General features: G+C 41.4%; 1 protein-coding gene across 5 annotated transcripts; it reads right to left on the minus strand.

Moving 5' to 3' along the window:
• Positions 1-933: 933 nt before the first annotated feature.
• Positions 934-26,100, minus strand: EDEM3 (ER degradation enhancing alpha-mannosidase like protein 3). Of its 5 annotated transcripts, none has more exons than XM_021525124.4 (21): positions 25,849-26,100; positions 24,132-24,177; positions 20,857-20,957; positions 18,492-18,531; positions 17,929-18,041; positions 17,144-17,297; positions 16,528-16,662; positions 16,032-16,137; positions 15,441-15,538; positions 14,079-14,204; positions 13,340-13,423; positions 12,309-12,392; positions 12,010-12,134; positions 11,326-11,491; positions 8,992-9,146; positions 8,086-8,239; positions 7,386-7,580; positions 6,469-6,634; positions 5,898-6,083; positions 5,081-5,095; positions 934-4,431 (listed from the first exon to the last, which is right to left on the minus strand). In XM_021525124.4, the coding sequence occupies exons 1-21, from the start codon at positions 26,007-26,009 to the stop codon at positions 4,022-4,024; spliced, it is 2,820 nt and encodes a 939-aa protein (XP_021380799.2). In that variant the 5' UTR covers positions 26,010-26,100; the 3' UTR covers positions 934-4,021. The 5 variants fall into 5 exon arrangements, with proteins under 5 accessions (XP_021380799.2, XP_021380798.2, XP_021380800.2 ...); XM_021525123.4 differs by having other exon boundaries at positions 5,048-5,095; XM_021525125.4 differs by lacking the exon at positions 5,081-5,095.
• Positions 26,101-26,656: the final 556 nt, after the last annotated feature.

The following is a 26,656-nucleotide window of genomic DNA, read 5'->3' on the forward strand; positions in this document are numbered from 1 at the left end:
GAATGCTTGTTAACATTACCTTTTCATGGAGCACTTGGGGAGAAAATGGAACTCCTGCCACAGCAGCCTTGAGCCAGTGTGGCTGATGGGATGAGCAGCAGCTGTGGCTGAATTTCAGTCAGAGCAGCTCAAGTCCTTTGGGAGAAGGGTGCCACACCTTTGGGTGACCTGCATGGAAAATGGAAATGTGACAATTGAGCTACAAGGCCCTCAATACAACCACTGGCATAAATTAATAAATACAGTTTAATAGTAGGAATGTGTCCCTTGTTTCTCAAAGGGGGCAGAAAGGGGCTTTGCTCCAAACTACTCCAGTCCCTAAGCCCTGATGTTTCCAGAACACAGAAGCAGTAGGCTGAAGGAATTTAGCACTTCCCTAGCAAGGCTGGCAATGCTTTCTTACTTCATATTACCAACACTGCTCAGCACTTGAACAAGGACTTGGATTTAGGACTCCTGCATCTTAATCCTGACTTCTAGAGAGGAAAAACTTACAGGAATAGAGGTGATGGAGGAGAGCTCATAACAGAGGAAAGATGAGAGATACACTCCTCTAAGACTCACCTCATCAGGCCCAAGTGAGACCTGTTTTTTTCATGCTAAATAAAACAGATGCAGCAATCAAAATGAACTTTTGAGGGTCTGGATTCTGGATTTTAAACATAAAACAGTAATGCCCAAGTCAGAGAAAAGAGGTTGAAATAGTCCCATTAGATCTGATTGCTGAGAGCCTGTCCAGTTTCAGCTCTAGACTGAAAAGGTGGTGCTTTGGTTATTACAATACCTCTGGGTTCAGCTCATTTCCCAGGGAAAAATTCCAGGCTTCTCCAGGGTGGCTCCAGCACCAAGGCTGCCAATGAAGGACTGGTGTGACTGCCTTGCTGAAAGTGACAGCCAACAGCAATGCAGAAATGAGCATCAGTTCAGCACAGCTTGACCAGAATATTTACATTTTATTAAATCTTTACAATCAGCAGTTATAATCAAGTACACAATTATGTACATGGATTATGTACATTTTAGCCCAGACTTTTACATCACAGTACATAGTTGCCCTTAGAAATATTGGGTACATTTGTCACCAGAGGGTAAAACCCAACAATAGTATTACAGCACCTGTTATTAGACATCTTCCATAAGAAAATATACGGCTGTAAATTGGTCTGGTTAAAAAAAAAAACAAAAAAAAAAAAAACCCCAAAAAATCTTATAAAATCTGAACATACAATTTTCATTCACAGAATGGTTTGTTTTCTATGTTCTGACTGATGCCTGTTGCATAAGATGTCCTGTTTTTCACCTCTCAACACACACTCATTGGTGCCTACTCAGGGACACTGGCAGGAGGAGGAGAACCAGAGCTGGGCTCATTCTCAAACTTCATTAAGAATCAATAAATGTAAACAATTAAGATTCCTCTAAGATCAAATGAGAAATTAATTGGCTGATCTGAATTACATGGCATGGAATAAGTGCTAGCTGCAGCTGTGATTCCTGAATTCTTCAGTGTTCAATACCATACAAAGAAATGGACAATACCATACACTAAGGGTGATTCCTGATTAATGATGAGCAATATTCCATATGCAGGGGAGCAGACTTCCAAACATTTGGGAAGGACACTCTCTCCCCTTTCCAAAAGGGTTTTTCTTTTTGATGAATACATTCTTTTTGCTTTTTAAGATATAGTAACAGAAAACTGAACTCTTTCCAGAATGATATGAACAGGTTAAACTAAAACCTATGTCCTCATAAGGAAATACAAAGTGAAAATAACCTGAATAAAACCGTCTCCCCAGTTTAATGCTCTTTCCCAAAAGGTCAACCTTGCCTGATTCAGTTCTGTAAACAAAGCTATGGCTCTCGTGATGGTTTTAAAGGTGAAGCAGAACTAAATGAAACAAAAACCACTTCAAAAGGAAGGAGGCAATAGTAATCTGAGGTAGGCCACCACCAAAATGCTGCCTCCTAAATCCATATGGAGTTCTGGGATCCCTGAAAGGTAATGCCTGCTGCTTTAATAACAGGTGGAGAAAGCAGTTACTAAAAATGAGCTGGTGATGGCAAGGAAAATTAACCTTTTAATAAAATTTGACATCTACACCTAAATCTGCAAGTAAAAAAAAGAAAACCTTTAGCTGCTATATTGAGATAGTAATGACCAGAAGCCTCTAGGATATAAAAATAACTATTTCCACCAAAAGAGCTACCAAGAAGGAAGATGATGTCCATGTCAAAAAGCATGGGAGCAAAGATGCTCCTTTTGTGGCACTGAGCACTGACAGATCAACGGAATTCTCTGAGTGAAAATGTTTGATCTGCACCTCATGGTTTGATCCTGCACTTGGCCTTGTCCTGGCACTCCCAGGGCTCCAAGGAACCAAGGACACTTATAGGGCTCCCCTGGTCAAATGCCTTCTATGAACTCGTGTAACAAAACCCATAAATAAAAACATTCCCAAATGAAAACTCCCAGCTGCTTCAAGTCCAAGCCTCCAGACAGTTACTTGTGCAAAGGAATGACAACTCCATTTAAGAGCTAATTTCTTTCAAAGGACACTTATTCACTGTTCCTCCTGGAATTCCCTCCTACCCTGGTGATTTATAGTTCTGGATGATATTTAGATGGACTGCCATGCTCTCAAAAGGTGCCTGTGCATTCTGAGACTTTTGAAAGCAAGTGTGGCTGAGTACATGGATCCAACATGCCTGGAACTGCTCTGCTCACTGTACAGAGTATAAATACAGAGTATGGCTGTGCTAATTAACAGTTGCATATTCAGCACGTGTAATTTCACCATCTAAATCAAAGGTGCAGTCCAGAGTGGGGCTTCCTGTTTATTTGCTCCATTACAATGATGAACATAAACCTGCATTTTTAGCCTGGTGCAGCATATAGGCAGTGTTCATTCAGTCTTTAATATAAAACCATTTTTTGAACCACAATTCACTAAAAGCAGTTTATATAAATCAAGTTAATTAGTTTTTGGCAGTTTCTTTGGACACAGTCAAAATGCCTCTATGTTGTTTAAACTTCCCCATTTTTACTTAAATATGTGGATAACAAATCTGGACTCCCACTTACCTGGAACAAACTCCAGAGCCTGCGTTAACACCCCTGGACTCTGAACTATCAACCCAACAGTCAGAATTGTTGCTCTTCCTCACTGGCCCTGGTCTCCCTGCCTGAAACACCACATATACACAAGTTGTATATAAAAAGAACAATGGAGTCAAGCTGTTGGAAGTCAAACTTGTAGAAACCGGTTTGTTACAGCTGATGGAGCTGTGTCCTTTCTAGACTGTTTCAGATTTTGGGCAGACCAGAGTTTTTCCATCTGGGAGGCCAAGGGAAACAACTGGGACTCAACCCCTGCCTTTTCTGCTTCCCCTCAGCCTCCAGCAGGACCTTCCCACACCTTCTCCCAGTGGCCCCATGGCTGGCCTAGCCTCCCTGACAGGCCCTGCTCAAACTCTGCCTTTGCTTTGTACAATTCCTCCAGCTGGAGAGCAGGAGGAGAACTCCCAGGTCCCCCTGTGGTTCTTCTTGGTAAGGGGTGCAAGGAGTGATGAGCAGCACTGAGATATGTCAGACAAAACCAGACTGCTTCCAGCTGTGAGAACACCTGGAAACAATTCCCCTGCTGCTGTAAGGAAGGCTTTCAGCTGGGGAGGGGTGGGTGCCCCGTCAAGAACCAGTCCATGGTCTGTCACCCCACCCTGCTCAACTCTTCCCAGAGCCCCAGGAGTCCCTCAGAACTTGGAAGGCATGAGTCAGGCTCCTCCCTACCTGGGGCACAGCACCAGCCACGGGGCCACACAAATGCTTTGATTGCACATTCCCATTTTTAAACAGGAAAAATTAAAACATACAAGAGCCTGTGCTGGAATTCTGTGTTGTTTTCCAGGTGACACCTGGTTGCTCATCCCAATACTGAATATGTTTTCTTGGATATCAGGGCCTCATTTCTACCCAAAGAGGTCTCCATTTGTTTATTAACAAATAAGTTATTATTACAAGTCATAGCTCATCCTTTTCCATCATTTCAAATGCTTCTATATCTTCATTCCAGTCCGCTAATATGGATTCCATAGGCTGGACTTTACTATCCCAGTGAGCTTTGGAACTGGCCTCTGTCTGGATGTTTTGTTCCTGAGGCTGGCTGTCCCCTGGTGTACATGCTGGCTCCACAGCACTGGTCTCTGCAGGTCCAGAGGCATGGGGATCCTGATCTGCCATGGAAACACTGGCACTGGCTGCACTGGCAGGAGACAAAGGGGCAGAGTCACCCACAGCAGAGCTCTCTCCTCCTTCTTCAGGCTCCTCACTGACTGCTCCAGCATCCTGAGATTCTGAAGGAGCTTCCTCAGAATTTGGTTTGTGTGAATCGTTTTCAGATGATTTCTGGTCCATATTCTCCATTTCCAAGTCTTTGAAGGGGAAGGAAAAAAAGAAAAAAAAGGTTAAAACAACCTTAGGAATGCAACGTTTTATTATGTATTCTAAAATCAAGGTCACTTCCCTTGGCCTTATTTCTTCAAGGAAGAGCAGACTTTCCAATGATATGAAAACTTAATGGTACTGAGGAATATTTTACAGAGGGATAGGAGGGAAGCCTTTTAAGCACATTTTAAATGAGGGCAAACAATACATTGAGGCTCATTTTGGTTCCTCAAACTTCAGGAGTGATTTGTGGGTCAGTGCCAGTTACTCTCCCTTCAGCCTTAAACAAATATCTACTGCGTGCACTGAACTTTAATGCTGGACTTTAAAGCACTCCCAGATCCACCAGGATCCCACATTTGAGCACACAGGAGTTGGACAGAGTTTACTGAACTGTGCATTTGAGAGTGCCAAAGCCAGAGCCTCCCCACTCAAAGCAAGAAACACACATCTCCCACATCCCAGCTTAGCTCCCAACAACTGCCCAATTTAGTCAGGAAGATTTCTCTGGGTTTGATGTTTATAACTATAAGCAAGACACTGATATTTCAGGATTTTTAGGGAATTTAACTTCACATGCCACTGTTGACATGAGATACTTACTGCTATCAATAATGTAGTTTGGAATCATTTTACCTTTAAAGATTGTTGCTGGGATTCCAAATGGAAGCGTGAGGAGGGGGAAGAAGCAGATATGGGTTACAAACTCTCAAAGGCAGAGCTATCCTGTATTTAGCATTTTGTCAGAGCACTTAGCACAGTTATAAACAGAAGGGCTTTGTGAGTTAGGAAGAAACAAGACAAGATTTTGGCATATCCCCTTTGCAAATAGGCTGATTTTTTAGATACTTGTTCTTACCTACTCTGCTTGGACACAGCAGTGCTACAAGGAAGGCTTACAAAAGGAAGATCTGGAATTTTCTGCTGCATTCAAACATTTCAACCGGGAATGTATTAGCTTGCAATTTTCTTGCATTATACAAGAACACCCACAGAACATCTGAGGTCAGCAGCCTTATTTCTCATGTTAACCACTTCCCCTTAGACAGGCAAAATAGTTCTAGCACTTGTCTCTCTCCTTTTGGGTCCCAGGAATGTCACTGGGGATCTTGGTGAGGGAGAAATGCTCACAATGTAGGGCACTGGAAACACGCTGTTCCTGATGCTACTTCAAAGCAGCTGATGACAGAAAGGGTTCAAAAGGAATCCAAAAGACTGATTTTCTCATAAGCCACAGTGACATTTAGGAACAGCATTTCTGGATGTTACCTGAGGGGGGAGTGAATATCAATGATATCTCTCAAATAATGGCTTACTTAATAAAAAACTAATTCCAGTGTCAAACAGAAAACCACAGCACCTCCGGGCTGCAGTGCAAATCATTCCTGTCCATTTTCCATGGTGTCATAGCACAGATGGGAGCTAGATTGGTATAAATCACCTCAAACCTTACCTCTGTCTTTTGCTTTATCAGAAAGAAGCACCTCCACAGCCTCATACTCCCGGATGGCATCCAGGATGATGTTCCCTTCCTTGTTGAAGAGGAAGAGCATGGGAATGGTGATGTCATCTGTGTTCTTACCATCCCCAGCCATTTGGAAGAGAGGGGCTGTGTCACTGCTGCTGCCCTCATTGTCATCTAGGCAGAGCACACCAGAGGAAGGGCAAACTTCCCATTAGATCAGCTGAACGTGGAACAGCCTCCCCTGCCCAGTCACTTCACAGCAAACCCCAGCCTGGTGTGTTCTCCTCCACTTTTCATTTCTATCCCCATTCTTTCTCAGCAGTTAGTACTGACTGCACCCTGCAATCCTAAAAGTAACAACTTTTAATCTGTAAGAGCACTGACAACCCCTCATCCCAATTTGTGTCTGCACAGAACCAGACAAACCCCAAACATATCTTCATCTTCTGAAAGCACAATTGCTGTGCTTCTAGCTTAAAGCTTCTCTGCTTTCATGTATCTTCAAATCTGTAAAATTAGGTTACATTTACACAAATTAAAAGCTTGGAATTGTATTTACCAATGACAATGCCTCCTATTGCTCCAGCTTTCTGAATGTTTCGTGCCTTTTCAGCAAACATGCACTGGCCTCTTTGCATCAAAGCAATTTTCTCTTTCACTGCCTCAGGATTAGTGATCTCTGAGCATCCATTATATGGCTTAATGGTTGCAACGAATCCTCTTGTCTGTTTGGAAAAAACAAAAATAAAGAGAGAATGAGAGCACTATGGTCATGCTTGTGAAAGATTCCTATGTATTTCTGTTCCTTCAGTCATTCTACAGCATTTAGTGTAGTCTTGTGCCAGTGCAGACAATATGTGCCCTGCACCTGAAGCTCTAGAAGCAAAGAATGACTGAATGAAAACCTAATTCTCATGATCAGTGTGGTTTATCTACACCTGGGAAGTGTTGTTTCTGGAAATTTTTCTCCTGTGAACTGCTAGTCTGGAGTCTCCTTGGGGCTGCAACATGGGTTTTCCTAATGCTTTCCATAGAGACCCCTGCCTCTGTGGTACTGCCCTCTTCCATCTACATAGAACATTCTAGAAAAGCTTTTGTTAGAACAACTTGCTCTAACTCCAAAAAGTTTCTGCCAGCTCTTGGCTGACATGGGAAGGAAGCTTCCCCCCCTTTAAATCACCATCTCCTTAGCTGTGCACTGCAGACTGGATAAGCTTGCTTTGCAACTCAAGCTGTGCATGTGTTTTAAATCCTAAACCACGGCTGATGACTCAGGAGCAGAGCACAGAGCACAGACAGATAAGTCACTCATCCCCACGACTGTAACTGCTGTCATTGCCACCACTGGGCCCTGTCATTTTAACCACTGTAATTAACTGATCACCTGGAGGATCAGCTGGACGCCCTCAAACAGCAGTACTGTGACTGTAGGCTTGTGCAACAGGGAAGGAACAGACACACCCACATCTCACATACCCCTGCTTTGTGTTTGGACAAGTCCATCCCAAACTGTGCTGGCCCAGCAGTCAAGACTACCCTGCCAAAGAAGGGATGGGAAACAATCTGGACAGCACGAGGAGGGAGCTGCTGCTCCTTCTGCTGCTGGCTGGAGAGTTCAATCATTTCCTGCATGAACCGTAAGCCATCCTCAGCATCCAGGGAACTTGCTGCCTGCAGAGAAAAGAATCAATAAACAATTTTATCTTAAATGTTTGAGGAATTTGGGAGAAAAGAAACTCAAGTTGTGTTTGCTTGGACCACTGCTACAAAGACTTTACCACACAGGGTGGATGCTCACTTCCACTCATGCATCATTTCACGAAAGGTTTAGCATCTACACCACCCAGGAAACTGAAAATATACAAATATATAGACCTCATAAAGAGACGGAAGTATCTCACACTGAAAGCAGTGTTTTCAACCAAGATGCTGTTGGCTACATCACTTCAACCTGAGTTGAATTAGCCTCTACCTAATTTGGTGGAAGATTAGTTAGAAGTGTTGCAGAGGCAAAAGATTAACAAGCATCAACCTGCTAAATATAGGTAAAATATTCAGCTCATGTGCCTCCTTCCACAGGGTGGCTGTCCCTCCTGAAGCTCCAGGTGTCAAGTATCATTGCTAGGAGGACTTTACTGAGAGCTCTGAAAAATAACATCCTGCCAGGTCGTCTTACTTGCACTGCATGCTGCACTAGTTGTACTCGTCCATCTTTCAGATGGATCAAACTGACTCCCATCTTCTTCAGGATCTCCAAGTGCTCAGGATTACTGGCCATGAAATCTCTGGCTCTCAATGGTGGTTTTGGTCCACTTCCCAAACTCTCTTCTCTGGCAAAAGACATCAGAGATCAAAGCTTTAAAAATCAGATTATCTTTGAAACAGAACTCTAGTGTTATCCCTGCCATCACAAGATTGGAATTCTTGGTACACTGAGTGCAAGCTTTAGTGGAATGCAACTTCTCAATCAAGTTATCTTTTTTTAAAAGTTGTCTACATAATCAATAATTTTATAGTGCAAAACCTCCCTCTCAAGTATTGATAACAAAACTCCCGTATACTTTTTCTCATTTGCAAATAGTCTGCATTATTGACCAAACTCATTCTGCCCCATACAGTTCCAACTCAGTTTTATTCATTAAATACAAATACAGAAGAGGTGGTCAGGACAAACCTCCTGAGCCTTAACACTGCCCTAAATTCCTCAGAATGGGTCCAGTTGTGTGGCAGCATAATTTCCTTGCTACAAAGACTACTTTCAGAATTGTTCAGGAGACTGCAAAAATTAATTTTACAAATCAGAGACACATACTTCCTACAGTAGTCCAAGTGGGACCTGCAGCCAAGGTATGCAGCTCATTCAGCTCCTTTTGCTTTGAAACACTTGCTAATTCCAGCTGAAAACAAACTAAGTCTTGCTGAGAGAAATCCAAAGTGATTTTTCCTGTGACCAGAAATTATCCCTTTGGCCCATCCCAAAAGGACTACCAGCTCCAGCACACCTCATGCTTCTCCTTCCCTGCAAAGCAGACCCAGTTCCAGTCAGCCCTGTGCTAACAAAAAGAGGAAATATCCATCTTACACTCTGGAAATGCCCCGGGGACAGCTCTTATCCACCACATTCTTCAGAGGCTCACGGATGCTTTGGGCAAACATGGGGTCATTTGGGAAGAGGATCTGGGTGTTGGGACAGGTCCAGTCAAAGTTGCTGTCGTCCAACTCCGTGTACTCTGTGCTCTAAAATCAAAGATACAGAGGAAAAAAAATGCAGGTTATATTTTTACATAAAGAGTATCAACAGATAATCCTAATTTAAGTCATCTGTGTTCTGGGGACATGTGGCAGCTCAGTGCAAAAGAGAGGAGCCAGTGCACTGCAACCCCTTGGACAGATGAATACAACACCCATTCTGATTTACAATTTACCAAATTTATATAAAGTTCCTAGATTTTTTTTTTTTCAGAAACAGCTAATCCTCTGCTGGCAGACAGTACTTCGCAAGGCTGCTCATGACAAAGCCAGTGCCCTGTATTTTATGTGCTGGACAAGTAAAGGGAGTAGTTCTGGTTTCACCTGATATGGCTTTACAACAAGTGATCAGCTGCAGGCTTTAGGTCATTCTTACTAAAAATGTCACATCTTTTCATGTGAACAAAAGATTCTGCTCCTCAGGAACCACACAGACTTTGCAAGTCTGGATGAGCAAGGATGAATCTCTATATAATTCAAACAATGCCTATTTTGAGGAAAGATGGCAGAGTGAACATCTGCACAAATTGCTGGTTTGTAACATGTGAAACATGTCTGGTGGTTTGGAGCCACATTTGGCTTGTCCTTAGCTTAGCAAATAACTGGCAAGCTCATTTCATAACCCATAAAGATTAATGTAGTATTTATCCACCTTAAAAGACACACCCCTCCTGTTTGCAACATATTGGCCAATGAAAAATCAAGTATTTAAAGGCTCCCTAAAACCCAAGACCTAAAGGGTTGTTACTAAGACATGACCTTTCTCATTTACGAGAGCAAATACAAACAGGATGTTGGGTTGATACTACCAAGCATCTCTCTCACAGTTTGTTTTAACAGCACTGTATTTATGTTAAAAATCATTTACACATTCCATCTGTTCAGATAAAATTCCATAAAAGAGGAACACCCAACATCACAGCCTTTCAGCCACCTGACACCATTTTCAATGGGTTTTGCTTACTTGGATTATGCCCATTTTCAGCTTTGACTCAAAAACCTTAAGAAACTGCATTTGAGCAATTTATTCTATCCTCTCTACTGGCCTTTCATTAACATTTGCAGCTCTCAATAGAACAAACCAAGTTAGGCCACCACTTAAAACAGCATCAGCTGTGGGAACCCTGCCTGTCTCAAAGGTATTAAATTCTTATATTAGGAACAAAAGTTACATAAAATGCTCCTTCAGACCCTTCAGAAAGCTTCTTGCTTAGTTCAGAAAACAGCCTGTTTCCAAAACTCAAACTCAGGGAAGGAATAATTCAGAGAGGGTGTGGGATTTCCACACTGAAGGAGCATTTAACACCAAATCCATGACTCATTAATGTCAAACACTGGTTATGTTTTAAGATCAACTAACTAAAAATTTGTCACTGCTTAATGCTAAAGTCCATCAAACGGTGATTTTTCCAGAATACATGGCTTGACACACAATATAAGCCTTTTCCTCTGATCCAGGCATTATTCTAGAACTCTTAGGAAATGTTAAAAATAAGAGGCATAAATACAGGAATTTGTGTCCTTGATGTTTCCTCTTTCTGTTCTTCCTTTTTCTTATTGCCTTACAGACAAATGCTGTCACCTTACTGACCACAAAATAAAAAAAAAACAAGTAAGGATTTATGATGCTTCAAAGAACAGCTGTATTACTCCAGGTTATTCTGGAAGGTTAAATAATTTATAAACCCACAACTGTTCTCATATTTATGCAATAGGTGCCTACTGCATGGACTAAAGTAATTTAACATCCCTAATCTGTCTGCAGCTGTATCTTGTCAAATTAACTCCACAGCTGTCTCAAAAAACCTCTCAAAATTTGTTCACAAGAACAGATGAGGTTTTATAAAAAATAATAAAGATGGGGACAAAATATCCGACTGTGTTATTTTCCAATTTATACAGAAGTGGGGAATTATTTTCTTTTTAAATCTTGCTAATAATTCCTATCTTTAATCTCAAGGTTCAACATCACAGAATCCAGTCATTATTCCAGTCACTACTCTTTTGACTGCACTGTTAATATGATGAAATAACACCTATTAAACAATGTATTCAAACTGGTGCACTTCCTCAAACTATCCTGATCTTTCCTGATTTTATTTCCATTTCCCCTCAAAAAAAGAAAAGTGTACCACAGAAATGGATTTAGACTGGAGCTGTTACGTACTGTATTTTTTTTAGAGATGGTTTGGTTTGTAGTGGACAGCCAGAGTGGCAACAGATGAGCTTCTGTAGTGAAGATATAATCTTCAATGTCAAAAATCATGTCCTCCTTATCAGCAAACAGCAGGTACAGATATTTAAACATCTCGGCCAGGAAGAATGAATCCATCCTGTGGAGAAAAAGGAGATGTTCCTTTAGAGAGATCTCATTTCTAGAACATCAGTAAAATAAATATTCCTAGTTCTCCATCTCTGAAGACTTGACAATTATTACTGCTGGACATAATTCCATCAGCATTCCTTCTGCTTGGAAGAAGCTATGTTTGGAGGGAAATGATTCAGCATGTTCAGTACAAAAGAATGTTACAGAGAAAACAAATAAACCTCCTGACAAACTTACAGATTTGAAGCATATTTAGCTTGAACGTAATTCATCTATTGCTCTCAGACAAATGAAAGGGTATTAAACTGAAATTATTCTTCTAGAGCACCCTATAACCCTACTGAAATAGTGCACAGATTGCTTCAATGCATTTACAGTTCAATACAATTACAAACAGGTAATTTAAGACATGGTTATCAGACTTGAAGACAGACAGCTCCTCAAATCTCAATTTAATTACACAATGAAATTTGATTTTTTCTGTATTTTTCTATTTAAAAAAAAAAAAAATTGTGCGAACTTTACCTGTCTTCATGACTTCCTGTACGAACATCCTTCATTGCAGCAAACCCACAGGGAACTCTGGCATACTTGTTCAAGTTTTCAATTAGGGTTTTTCCTACTTCTAGGTAGTAAGGGTCTCCTGTAGCCTATGAAATAAAACAAAAAATAAATTTAGAACCATTACATCTTGTCTATATACTAAACTGGCTCCAGTGGATAAGTTAAGCTGAAGATATGCTACTCAATTCTGTATTGAAATAAAACAGCAACAAAACTCTAGGTGCAAGAAAAGTGCTCAAAGGTCAGAGGAGTGAATGTACCTTATACAAGAAGTAGGTGCTTTCAGCAAATTCAGGCCTCAGAGGATGCTGAGCCCAGTGAACTCTGAAGTCTGTTGTGAATGCCTGAGGATGAAAAAGGACAAAAATAAATGCAGGAATGCAAACCAAAGACAGGTTTATTTGAATTTTATGTTAACTATATAACCAGCCTAGCTTTGATAAACACCATTTTTGCAAACATACCTATCACCTGACACTCCAGTGCAGTCAAGTGTCACTGCACACTGACAGATGGTTAAGCAGCTGTTTCTAAATTAATACCACAGGCTAACAGTCAGATATCTAAAACTTTCCCAGTCTATCTATTCACTCTTAATGTCCACTGGGAAAAGCCACTTCTGTCATATATTCACTACTATTTCATACTAAGGTTTAAACTGAGTCTTTGCTTGGGGGATGGTCTGTTGGCTTAAATACAACCACCTGACCTTTCAAAGTTTCCTTCATAAGTACTAAACAAAAATAAAAACAACCAAAAAGCCCATAAGAAGCCAACCCACACCATTTTAAAAGCCCTCAAACAAAAAAGTAATTCCAGTGCTTAGCATTCTTTGCTCTCAATAACCACACTAGGTGAATGTGATGTTAATTAAAATGTTCTCTAACAGAAATAAGCTTACACTAGAGGAAGGTAGAAATTAAACCCATAGTCAGAAGCTTTCAAATATAATCTGAGTCATCATAGATTAAAGACATGCACTTCAGCAGGTAAACAAGCTTTTCTGTGCACAATGGACTTGCTCAAAGACTTGCAGCATCTGCAGTAAGTTTGTGTGCTGACTTTCAAAGACATTATACAAAATTTCAGAACATCCTCTCAGCTGTCACACAAGCAAGAACTGCAAATCACGTAAGAATGCTGTGGAAATGAGCCTTTGATTTTAATAATATATATACCTGCTGGTTTTTCAAATGGGCATCTGCAACTGTTCAAACTGAGGTAAAAAAACAGTTTACACAATCAAAAATACAAATTTTTGATTTACAAAATCAAAAAACTACTACCTTACCTCTGGAAGAAAGTTATGCTTTTTTATAACCTGATACAGCATCTCATGTGTTTCAATAGCAGGTCTAATATCACCCTTCAACACCTAAAATGAAATAATAAAAGTAACACTGATTCACCAAGCATAGGAATAACACTCAAGGTTAAGAACACTCATGATTTGTTCATGCAAAGCTACAGAGCAGTCACTATATATTGTTATTATTAATCCCTATCAGTGTCAGAGTTTACTCCTTAAGAGTTTTTTAAGCAAAATCAGTGAACTCGTTAAAATTACTGCCTATGTAGAACAAAGACCTCTGACATTTACAGAGAACTGGAGTGAAAATGTCATTTAGTTTATCTCAAAGATGTCAATGGCACACAAAGTAGAAAACCAGTCACTAGTGAAGGAAGCAAATTACAGGAACATACTTGTCCTGATACTCAACACAGCCAGAAAAGCACATTAACTTGCATGATAGCATTGAAGTGACTGGACTAAGTACAGAAATCATGGAATCAGAATGGTTTAGGTTGGAAGACACCTTAAAGCCCACCCAGTGCCACCCTCTGCCATGGCAGGGACACCTTCCACTAGCCCAGGCTGCTCCAAGCCCTGACCAAGCCTAGCTTCAGACACTTCCAGGGATGTTCCCTCAGTATTTCTGAAAACCAAATTACTTGGAAATCATACATCAAACCCAGTTAATATTTTTTTTCGTTATTAAAGCCATCTCTACATGGGTTTTACACCTTACCTGCAATCCAGGGAAGAAAGCAAGCAGAGAATCCATCCAGGTCCGAGCATTTAGCATTGGTTTATGAATGTGAACATCAAGGAGAAGAGGTGGCTGGCTGATGTATCTCATTATGGCATCATAATGCTGTCAAACACCAGGAAAAGCAGGAATTTGTGTATCAATTTATTCCCCAAAAGAGAGACAGATCACCAGACTGGCATTGTATTTGAATGGAAAAGCCATTATTACATTCCCAGTCACTACTATGTTTGGCAGTGCCTATAATCTCTAGCTTTGCAAACTAAAACCAAGTGTAGTAAATACTGAAAAGCTCCACAGTATTACACTTGCAGAACTTAGCACATTTCCAAGGAACACATGTACACAAAAGTATATCCAGCAGCCATGTGATAAACCAGGAACTATCACAGTGAAGGCACATTTGTTTTGGCTGAATTTTAAAGCACACTCTAAAGAAAGCTGAAATTGCTTTCTCTGAACAACAGAATTCCAAAACATATGGATCTCAGGAGGAAAAGGAGGGTAAAAAACCCAAACCAAGCAGCTGAACTGGATGGCTCAGAAGAACTTCTAAACCCACTAGGTCACTTGCTGACTTCTAATCCTAAACTTTATTTTCAGAAGGTGCAATCCTAAGCACATGAGCCTAACTGACAGGAAACACTTAAGAGATCTAGCTCAAGGAAAATGTAACACTGGGGGCTGCCCCTTAGGACCAAGAAATCATCTTTATACCTAAAGTATTACAACATTAACTATGGAATTATTCCACTTCTAATTAAAAAAAAACATGCTATAGGATATAAAATCATTTTATAATCAAAGATGCTTTCCATGGATATTGCTATTTTCAAAAGAAATAATGCTTTTATGAAATATGATGCTGACCTAGTTGCTCAGTAATTTATGAATTAAAAACATCTAAGCATGGTTTCCAGCTTGTATATTTAAATGTATCCTGGGCCTGAAGATCTGCAGTGCAAAGCAAGATCCACATTTTAATTTTTGTGTTGCTCCAGGGCAGAATGAAATTGTACAATGGCTTGGAAGAAGAGAGCCTTACATTCTTTTACAGAAACATCTGCAGTAATGGTCTGGAAATACAGCTTCTCTCATACTGGGAACATGGATAAAGGCCTAGAATGTTCTGAATTTTACTGGATGGGGTTAAAATAGCTTCTCAGGTGACAGCTAATCACCTAAGATTAGCAAAAATCCTCAGTAAAAAGAGCTGGCCCTAAACACAGCAGAAGTCACAGAAATTCTGCTAAAGATCCCTTCTCAGGCTAACAGCTGACAACACAATTACTCTGAAATTTGTATTGCAAAGGCACAAACCTGAGCAAGGTGTTAACTTACCGTGTTAAATCTTTCCAGGAAACTGTCATCCCCCAGCAAGACATAGGCTTTTAATAAATATTCATAGTATGAATCTATTCCTGCTCCAACTCCACTATCTAGGAACAGGCAAAAATAAAAAGGTGGATTTATTTTATGTAGTGATATGGGTATTTTTCACATTTTCCCACTTTAATTTTGAAGGCTCTTCCAGTGAAAGGAAAAGGTCCCTTTCACTGGAATTAAGGCATAGATGGAAGCAGAGACACAATACTGTGTGTCTATGCCAAAGGCTTTGCACTACTAGTGCACATAATAATATGGACAGACACTTATTTCACAGGACATCACTTCTCCTGTCCTATTTATATTTTTCCCATGTATTTATAGCAAAGTCTCTGAAAATTCATCCCAAGGCATTTCCCTCTTGGCGTTAAAGAGGATCAGGGAACACTTTGCCATGAATAAAACCAGTTTCTCTAGCAGAGAGGGCTTTGCTCTCTGAGAACAGAGCCAGGCTTTGGGGCAGCAGGTTTCTGCATTAATATCTTTCAGCAGCCCAGGTGAGCGTGCTGGGGTGGGTGAGATCCCCTGGCTGGGTGTCAGCCCCACCTTTGCGGACCCAGTCTCCAGTGTGGATGTTAATGGTGACCCCCACTAAGTTGCTGCTGCGCTGCCGCTTCTCCCAGATAAAATCCAGAGCCTTCCGGGCATATTCCTGCAATAACAACAACAGGGAAGTAGGGAAATACAGACACTGAACTCTGATTCTTCTGGCTATTTCAATTAAGATGCTAGGAAAGGAATAGGATGTTTCTTCTTTAACAATTTCAGAACTCTTTCTGATCTTCAGATTATTAATTTTGCTTACTTCTGTATTACTCTAACTACTTTTAATCAGTTATTTCCTGTGATTTAAAAAATTATTTTAAAAAAAATCAAACCTTAGAAGGAAGCCCACAAACACCACAAATCTCAACATATACAAATGTTTTTGTGCAGCACAGCTAAAACATCATGAGCTCAGAATTGTTTTGTCCAAAATTACAAAATGTAGACACAACGCTAAAGACCTAAAGCAAAAAATAAGATATCATAGAAAGCAAACCTCAAATATAGATGTTCCTGTGAATCTGCTTAAAGCTGCAAACTCAAGGATCAAGGTACCAGCACAAGCTGTACAGGTATCAGTTTCTGTTCCCGTTCGTGCCTCTGGATGTCTAACACCAAATTTTAAGTTAACCTAGAGAAAAATAGAGATTAACATCTTTATTTTTGCTAGCTGAGAAAATTTACACTCCTAGGATTGTATAGCAAGTGTATAATCTATGCCCTTTCTAAAGACAAGAAAAAACAGATCTCTTTGGTTTTGCTCTGCCAACTTAGACATGCTCAGAGAATGGTCCACAAATCCTCAAAATCTCAACCCTCCCCAACAAGAACCTGTTGACTGGTTCAATAGGCATTTGAATAAGAGAATACACTATAAAAATCTAATCCAAGCAATTTTTATAACAACAAATCAGGAACTCAGAATATCACAAGTGCTCCTGGAAAGTTAGTTTTGTAAATTATCTCACTACTCCTGGCTCCTGAGAGTACCTGTAATTTATCAGCTTTCTATTTTCTGGCCACTTAGAAATTATTTTGGAAAAAGATATAAAATCAAAGCAACAGAAGTCTTGATTACAGCTGTAATCCTGCATTACAGAAACAGAACTTACTCTTGGATAAGGGAGACCACTAGTGGTGTTAAAAGCAGGTAAAAGCTTGTAGCCCAGTTCCTTTGCCATGTGCAGGAGTTCACCATTGTACCACTGCATATATTCACCTTTTTCTTTCAGCATAATTGCCACTGAGTGCCCGCCTAGGAGACCTCTAAACACAAGAGAAATTATCCACATCTCAAAAGGTACGTTCATCTCAACAGCAAGGACAACTCTCTACAATTTAGATGACATGTACTTAACTGTGGCCCTAGTTTTTAGACTGCTGACCCAATTCCCATTATAAATCAAGGTTAGCTACCAGTATTTTGGAAGCAATTCTTCTTGTTCATCATTGGAATCATAGATTCATCAATATTAGGCAGGAATAGCAACCAAGACCTCCAAAATGGCATATAATAACTTAAAATTACATGCTCTGATCCTGTATTGAGCCCCAGAGGTCCCTTCCAAGCTGAAATGATCTATGACCCCAGGTATCAAAATCTGGTAAATCAAGTATGGAACAGAGCCATTTGTAAACCTGATTCCCTTAAGCAAACCCACTGTTCCCTCACATCACATGGGGTTCTTAATCAGCAAAGCTGTGCCTGCAGCAGTGACATGGGGGCAGCTTGATCCAATAGCACTGCAGCAAGTCCCGCCTTGCATTTTAAAACCACTCTCAGGCAAACTGACAAAGGCACAACTATTTCAAATAGGTGGAACAGCACAGAAAGGTGTCTTAAAGACACTGTCTAAAATCCACATTTTTAGGAGTTTTGAAAACAAAAGTTACTCACCCAAGGACTCTTATGTTGGTTTCAAAGACAGACACAACTATGTCATTATCTAAATTAACATCCTTTATTACTTTTTTTACAGCCTCTTCAAACTCTTTGGTTTTATTTAACACCTGGAATACAACAGTGAGCAGGTGTTCAGTTCCAGTATAGCTAATGCAGTCACAGTGTATTTGCATACAGGATATTTCAGTGCACACAAAGTTATCCAAGAAATATGAACATACAATTTAAACCATAAATACATCAGTGGTTATAAAGACGTGCCCACCACTAACTGAGCCTCTTGCTCTAGACTATAAGGGAAAGCAAACCCTTTTGTGTTAACTTAGAGCCAAAAAAAAGCAATATAGAAAGGTATCAATGAAATGTGAAGGAACTGCTGTAGTTATTACATCCAACTCCAAACTCCATCCTCACAGCACTTCAAAGTTCTCACATGCTACAGTCACTTCAAACAGAGCCAGAGATGAATGGTTATGAAAAAGAAATCTAAAAATAAATCTGAGCATCAGAAGACAAACTCTTTGTTTTATCAAAGCTTATCAACAGATTAAGCTTACCACAAGAGTGTCCAAGGTATCAATTAAGGTCAGTGAAAACCTATGAAAGAAAATTTAAAACAGATTTAGTGTAGATCTGTATGTGTAGGAATTAAGTGATTTTTAATAGTAACTGATACCACGGAAGAAACTAAATTCTCACAGACCACCAGCTGCAAAACACTCAGGTGTACTCAACATGTTTAGTATCAAAACTTTCTCCCCTTTGCTAGTGACCAGAATAGGAGCTGATAAAGAAGCTATGATTACAGATACAGCTTTCTAACTTCTGGTAAGCAAATTTAATTTTTATTTCTTGTCTCCAATCAAATGTATTAAGAAACCCAGCGAAAAAGTTTAAGTCATTTTCCAGCCTCTGTTTCACTTGTTTTTTCAAAAAAAAGGAAAAATGTTGAGATCAAAAGCCATTCCAAGCTAAATTTCTCATACCAGAAACTGTTCCAATACTAGCAAGTGGCAGGCTTAAAATAAAGAACTACTTTATTTATTCTAAAATAAAGAACTATTTTAGCAGTGTCCAAGGCCAGGCTGGACAAGGCTTGGAGCAACCTGGGCTAGTGGAAGATGTTCCTGCCCATGGCATTGGATGGGCTTTAAGGGCTCTTCCAACGCAAACCAGGTTGGGGATTCCATGATTATTCCATGAAAAGAGAGCATCAGGTCAGCTCCACACTACCTGAAAGAAGGAGATCCTAAAGAGGATCAGAGGTTTTGTCCAGGGCTGTTCTAGCGCATCCCAAGCTGAGGGGGCCTTTCCCCACCCCAGGAATCTATAATTGTATCTTAAATATGTCTAATTCCAACAACTGCTCCTATGCTAAGAGACACCCACAACACAGAATAGAACTTACAGAACATGATGGTGTTAAAAATGAACACTTTAGAACAGTTAAAATTGCCTACTGAGGAGTACACACCAAGGATTTCACTAAGTGCTTCATGTGTGAAACCTTGTAGGCAACATGTGACAACCAAAATTCTAATTAAGTGTTCCCATATTATAATTCTCTTTAATTTGCAAAGATATAAGGGCATTCTGTGAGTGCTGTTTTAGAGGAGACAGAGATTAACTAATGACTATGCACAACTGCCTAACAAATTCACAACTTTTTCAGTACAAAAGGAGGGAAGTGATGCATTTGACATCTATATGGAAGGCTCCTAAGTTCTCCAGGGAAACAGAACTGACCCAGCTGCCTCACCCTGTCATTCTGTGATTGCAAGACTGGCAGAGAACACAACTGATGAGGCAGCTGGCAAGAAAAAGGATTAGATAAGAAATCTGCTACATAATAATGTAACCAATTATAAGGTACAGAATAAAGCCGGTATAGAGAAAAACAATAAATACACACAGTAATTTAATGCATCTAAGGGTAGATGGTAGGGGGAAGGTATTTTTACTCAAATGCTAATATGTTACTTTTAAAAAAGGTCATTAAAAAGAATGGATTAAAAATACATTTTCTTGATACTTTTCACCTGCTGTATTCTTTGGATGTCTACAAGGCAGCAGGATTATATGGAAATCTCTAGACTAAAGAACATTTGTACATAACAAAACATAGCCAAAATAACATGCTCAATATGCTAGAGACAATTAGAAGCCGTATTTAAGAGAAGGATCTCAGCTTTGATTAACACTATTGTGCTTAGAGACATTGAACAGTGGTATTTTTAAAAATCAGCTATTTGTTATTGAAGAATTTGATCTATAAACTGCACATATTCAAAGGTATCGATAACACATGTATTTAGAATAGGTCAATTTTGCCTTGGATTATTCCATTTAACAGGGAAAAAAACACTCCTTAAATCTACATTTTGCTGGCCAAAGGATCAGTATTTTGTACTATCAGCTCCCTTAAAAGAAAGAATAGAAAATATTTCCATGTCTGAAATAATGTTTTCTACTTCAGCAAAGGCCTCAGGCTATCATACACATGATAATCATTTGACTGCTTGTTTTCAGAAAACTTTCTACTTAAAAAAAGCACTTTAAATATTACTTATTAGGCCAGCATCATGGATAACAGGTTATTGTTTTGTTCAGCTGATAATTAACCCTTATAACCTGTACTACTAATACCATAAATGTCAGCCCACATTTGGAAGGTTTTCCTATGGAAAATACTGGGGAGAACAGTTAAAAAAATTATCTTTGGATCTCATTCACTGGTCAGTTCTCATTCACTGGTTAATTCTTCTAATTAAGGTACAATTCCACATCAGTTAACTTCATAATAATAAAAACACTTCTTACAAGTGTACGTTTCTGGCCATATCAACAGAACAAACAAGTTTTATGGGCTGCCAATTGTACTTCTATTCCTAGATGTTTACAGTGACCATTTCAGACACTAACTTTCCCAAGGCATCATCCACATCCCCTCGACTTGGCTCCTGACCCCGCACTCGTCCACGACAAGTTAAAGGCATGAGTTCATCAGCTGGATACGCATGCTCCTGTTGGGAACAAAACAGGGGAATCAGTCACAGTGCTCACAGCCACTCCTGGGAGCGTGTAATAAAAGGAATCCTCACCATGCTGCTCTGCAGAAAAACTGCATGGCCATCACAGAGCCTTGCAGGTGGGAAGGGACCTCTAGAGCTCATCTCATCTAAGCCCTCTGCTGGAGCAGGGCCACCTGGACCCAGCTGCCCAGGACCATGTCCAGACAACTCCTGAGCATCTCCAAGGAGGGAGACTCCATGGCCTCCCTGGGCCCCCTGTGCCAGTACCTGGCCAACTCCACAGTGTAAAAGTGTCTCCTCCTGCTCAGTTTGTGCCCATTTCCCCTGAGCACTGCCGAGAAGAGCCTGGCTCTGTCTTCTTGACAGCCTCCCTTGTTAAATCCCCTGGAGACTTCTCTTCTCCAGGCTGAACAGCCCCAGCTCTCTCCCTTGTTAAATTCCCTGGAAACTTCCCTTCTCCAGGCTGAACAGCCCCAGCTCCCTCAGCCTTTCTTTACAGGGAAGATGCTGCAGCCTCTCCATCACTCTGATGGCCCTTCATTGGACTCTGCACAATGAGCTCACCTGGCTGAGGGTAACAATCAGTGACAGGTAAGAGAACTCAGAAGTTCAAACAAAAAATTGGCGAATTACTACATAAGACATAAAAAAAAAATTCACAAAAAAAAAAATAACCCTAACAAGACTGAGCCTTTTACAAATACAACAGACACTAATATAACAAACATAAGACTGACATAAATGACAATGAATCTTAAACATATCTAATTCCAACCAACATGAAACTGCCTCCTTTAGAAGCTTAACACAAGTGGTTTGGGATAGAGCTTTTCTCTTAATTTCAGCACGAAACTGGCTGCTGTACTGAAGTCGCCAGTTTGATTTCTAGTGGAGAACTAACATGTGGCAGGATAAAAAACTTCAATTGCTGCACAAAATCTGCAAGTAAACACATTCAAAATCTTTCCAAATATATGGTACAAAAATAATCTAGCATGAAATAAAAATAAAAAAGGACTGTTCCTCTATAAATAAACAGCTCTTACAACAACTTCTTTTGAAACTGATGGTTTGTTTCCCTGTATACCACCCTCCTGAGTGTTTTGGTCTTTGCTCAAGTCTTTGTTCTCCTCAAGTTTAACTACAAAAGGCAGAATCTAGATCATTTTATTACAGCTTAGATGTTTCTGAATATCTCTGCAAAGTATTCAGAAAAACAGATTAAAGAAGTATACAACAAAAGCAATGTCAAAACTGAGATCTCTGGCTTAAATTTTGGATAAGAGAAGTGATAAAAAATCTGGAAAAATAAACTTTTAGCTTTACAAATATAGAACTTGAAGCATTTTGAAAAATAAAACTTCACTCATTCTCTGCCTGCAGAGAATTGGATTGAGTTATTTCCCAACAAGTCACTGGCCTCAAGTGACTGACATTTTCACCTGTTCTGACAGCCAAGAAGAAAAATATCCCCATTATTACAAATGTTGTTGAAGGGCCAAAAAAAAAAAAAAACCAAACAACCAAAAAAAAACCCAGCAGCTTTTTCTCAAAGCTTCTGTTAACAACTTAAAAAAGAAAAAAAAAAAAAGGCAAGGGAATTTCCCCTGCAATCAAACATGAATTTTCAGTCTTCTAAATACGCACGTCTAAAATACGTATTAATAGAAACAGAAAATCAAAACTTTTCAGCTGGCTGTTTCAAAAACACCTGCAAAAATACTTCATTCTCCTGTTGCCAGAATCAAGTCTGATACTCTAATCTTTTCTTCAACTTTAAACAAGCATTTCACATTTCTCTGTTTGTTTAGTGCTCCAGCATACGTGGCAAATAAATATCCTTTTGGCTTCGAAGTTTCCAGGATAGCTGAAGTTTTCTCTCTCCTTCAAAAAGAATTTTCTAGCTTCAGATGTGGCAAGACCCCTACCAGTTGCCAATTTATCACACAATGAACAGTAGAAGCACGGATCCTTGTAATATTTCACCCAATTTTGCCAAACACATAGGTTTTCCATTAAAGAAATCCAAGCCAAGAGTTTCTCATGGAACCAGATTACAAAAATTACAACCAAAAAGCCTTGATGTTTAACTGCTAAAGGTTTCAAAAGTACAGAGCTTAAGTTAAAAGGAGAAACTGCACCACTCTGAAAATCCTCTTGGCTTGGCTTTCTGTCCATCTACAGTCCTGTCTCTCTCCCATGCTGTATGAAGTTTTAACTCCTGAAATTTTAAGTTCGAATAACATATTAAACTTTAAACCATAACACAGAACCTGGGACATGTGGTAAGATGCTGCCAGGAAACAGCAGTTTGTGCTGCAGGAACTGATGCAACTTGAGAGGGGTTTCTGTAACAGCCACGAAGAATGTGCAAGAATGTCCATATAAAGCCAGCAAGAATTAATCTTTTATATTTATCTTAGTCACAGCCACACTTTTTCCTCAAAAGCGTATTATTTATAGAATATTTGAAAGTAACTTTTACTTGAGGAAGTCCACTGCAAATAACTATTTATTGTTAAGCTTTTGTGAACAGAGCCAGACCAGGGTGTGTGGAATGGCTGAGAGAACCAGAACAGGAGGACACCTGCACAGGAATCACAAGTCAGAGCAAAAGAAACCACAGCCAGCATGGCCCATGGTCATATGACAGTCACACCCTGGGCACAGCCTGGAATGCCTGGATATGGCACCAGATTCCCTTTCTCTTCTACAAACAGTAGAAGAACGCCCCATGGCATCTGCCATGGCTTACCACTGAAGAAATATTAAATGTCATTCTTACCTACAAAATAAGTAAGATCAATTTGTGATCTCCAAAATCTAATGTCTACAGATAGCTCTTCCAGACTTCCTTTTCCTGCTATTTCCAACCAAATACTTTACTGTTGATAGCCTGACGTGAGATAAACTGGCTTGGGAAAGGTCAGGCATGAATTAGGAGTTACCACAAACAATTCTTGGTTACCACTCTAAAAGCCATCATGACCCTCCTGAAAGTGATACTTGTGGTCTTTTTAAAGGCTTTATAAGTGCTGTTATTTTAGCTCCATTTTCACCCCTCCTTCCCAGATATATCTATAGAATGCCCTGTACTGCAAGTTGCTTTCTGCCCCAGGTCAGCAATAACAACTCTGAAAAACTCCAAACAAGTATCTGACTTACCATATAATTGCTATATGCATGATCAAACATTTCAAGCACTTGATTTCTAAAAAAAGAAAAAAGAAAAAGCATTAGTGGTCTGTCTCCCAATAGCCTTTAATACACCATCTTATATGTATCACACTTTAATATCTGAATGTCAGGCACAGATCCCCTACTAACATACTCTACTCAAGTAAATGAAATACAGAATAATAATTTTGCTTGATTCAGCTGCTCTTGTCCACTCCAGAAAAGAAAGACTCTTTCTTCACCTAACATGAAATTGTTTGGGGATCTCTTGGCAAGCAAATACTAAAGAAAACTCTTAAATTTGTTTCATATGTTTGAAGGGACAGAAATGCTCCTACATACAAAAACTCCCAAAAAACTACATTGTTTTTTAAGACACAGCACTACTTCTGATCATTCCTAACTGTTTCACTAAGGAGCCCTGCAAGGAAAAAAGGATGCAAATTTCTACCATCAACATAATTCACAATCTCTGCTGATAAGATAGAACATAAAGGAACCAGGGACACCACAATTATATTGTAAATATCCAATTTAGTTCAATGACTTGGAAATTCAAGAAGTAGTTTTAACTCATCAAGTGCATTAGGGCATCAAAAGAGCGGAGGATGGTGCTTTTCTCAGGTACCAGCAGGCAATACCCCAGCTAAACACAGAGCTTCTGGGTGATGCAGCACACAGAAAATTGCTTCAAACTTACATTTACAGCCAAACACAAACCATAGCAGGACATGGCCTGCACATGCCTGGGGCATCAGATGATATTTTAAGTGCAATCCCAAAATTTTAAAACAAATTGGGGAATGAAATTTCAACTGCTTGTGTAGCTTTATGAAGAAAACATATCAAAGACCGCACACACAAACTATCCTGAGAACCCATGATGGAAAACGCCAGTAACTGTAAACACCGGGAGTTAAACATCAACTTATACACAACAGCTGGACTTGGAGGCCTTTTCCAACCTTAACAACTCCATGATTAACAAATGTGAGAGTCTCCACAATGCTTTTCCAGCAAACTTTTTGCATTATTGTTCTGTACAACTGACCACTGGATGGGAAGAGGACGATGAAACTGCCCCCAGAAACATATTAGTAACACAAAATACCCCTGGGATTGCAAATTTGTTTTTTAAAAAGTCCCATTTCATGCAGGAAAATATATTTCCACATACGCTGCAATATTTACTCTTCAACTAAAAATTACAATAAAAGAATCAGCCTCTTACACGCACACGCACGGGGGACCGAAGCAGTTTAGGTCGCATACAGGAACTAGGCAAGACACACGTAAACATTCACCTTTTTTATGACTCCCGCACTCTCACAGAGGCACGGCCATAATTCCACCGACCGAGTGGGGATTTACACTCACCTTTGCTCACTTTCACCCCCAGCTCCGCGCAAGCCCTGCCTGAAACCTCCGAGGCGAGCTACGAGTGCACGCAGCACATGGCTTGCCCCCACACGGGAGAAGGGGCCGCGTGTCCGCAGCAGCCCGGAACCCGCCGGGGTGCGGCACACGCAGCCCCGGCACGGCGCGGCCCCGGTGCCACGCGTCCCCGGCAGCGCCCGGGGCAGGGCACGGCGGACAGGGGACGCCGCGCCGGAGCTCCGCGCCTGCGGCCGCCCAGCGCACCCCGACCCGGGGGCAGCGCGCACCCCCCGCCCCGCCCAGCACGGCCCGGCGTCCCTGCGCTCACCCCAGCCGCCGCTTCTCCTCCCTGCTCATGGCCCCGGCGCCCGGGGCGGCCGCCAGCACGGAGGAGGCGGAGAGCAGGCCGAGGGCCAGGAGCTTCCAGGGCCTCCTGCAGCGGGGCCCCCGCTCCCCGGCGCGGCAGCCCGGAGCTGCGCTGAGGGCCATGGCGGCCGGCCGCTGCCCGCTAGTCCCGCCGCGGGGCCATCGCCGCTCCCGGGGCAGGAAGGGCCCGGCCCGGCCCCTCCGCGCGCGCCCGCGGGGGCGTAGCCAGGGAAACGGCCTCGCGCCGCCGCCGCTTCCGGCACCGCCCCCCCGCCCGCGCGCCGCCGGGCCAATGGGGGAGCGCGGCGCGGGGGTCACGTGCGCCGGCAGGCAACGCGCGACGGGAGGGTCGACGTGGACAAAGGGCGGGGAACTACGGCTCCCGGCGTGCCCCGCGCGCACACGGCTCCCGGCGTGCCCCGCGCTCCCTGAGGCGCTGCCCCACGAGCGCGGAGCGTGCCAGAATGTGCCGGCGTGGCTCGGGCGGCTCATCGCGGGCAGGGCCGTGACTACAGAGCCCTGCCCCGCCTGGCCTCGCACACTGCCAGCGATGGGGCAGCCACGGCTTCTCCGGGCCCCCTGTGGCAGCGCCTCACCACCCTCACGGCGAAGAACTTCCTCCTGAATACCCAGTCTAACGCTCGGTTTGGAGCCGTTCCCCGTCACGCTGCCGCGCTGCCCTAAACATTCCCCTGTCCGTGCTGGAAACACCGCCGGCACTCCCAGCTGCCCGATGTACGCTTCTTTAATAAACCCCCCCAAACCATCGC

The sequence above is a fragment of the Lonchura striata genome, chromosome 8, assembly GCF_050655825.1.
Source record: "Lonchura striata isolate lonStrDom1 chromosome 8, ASM5065582v1, whole genome shotgun sequence".
NCBI lineage: Eukaryota > Metazoa > Chordata > Aves > Passeriformes > Estrildidae > Lonchura > Lonchura striata.

Coding starts and splice junctions, on each gene's coding strand:
- EDEM3 (XM_021525123.4), bottom strand. CDS start 26,009: ATGGCCCTCAGCGCAGCTCCGGGCTGCCGCGCCGGGGAGCGGGGGCCC. Junction 16,138..16,527: donor CAGGAACATCTATATTTGAG/GTTTGCTTTCTA, acceptor TTGTTATTGCAG/GAATATGCCCGGAAGGCTCT. Junction 8,240..8,991: donor CCCCGGGGCATTTCCAGAGT/GTAAGATGGATA, acceptor GTCTTTTGCCAG/AGAAGAGAGTTTGGGAAGTG.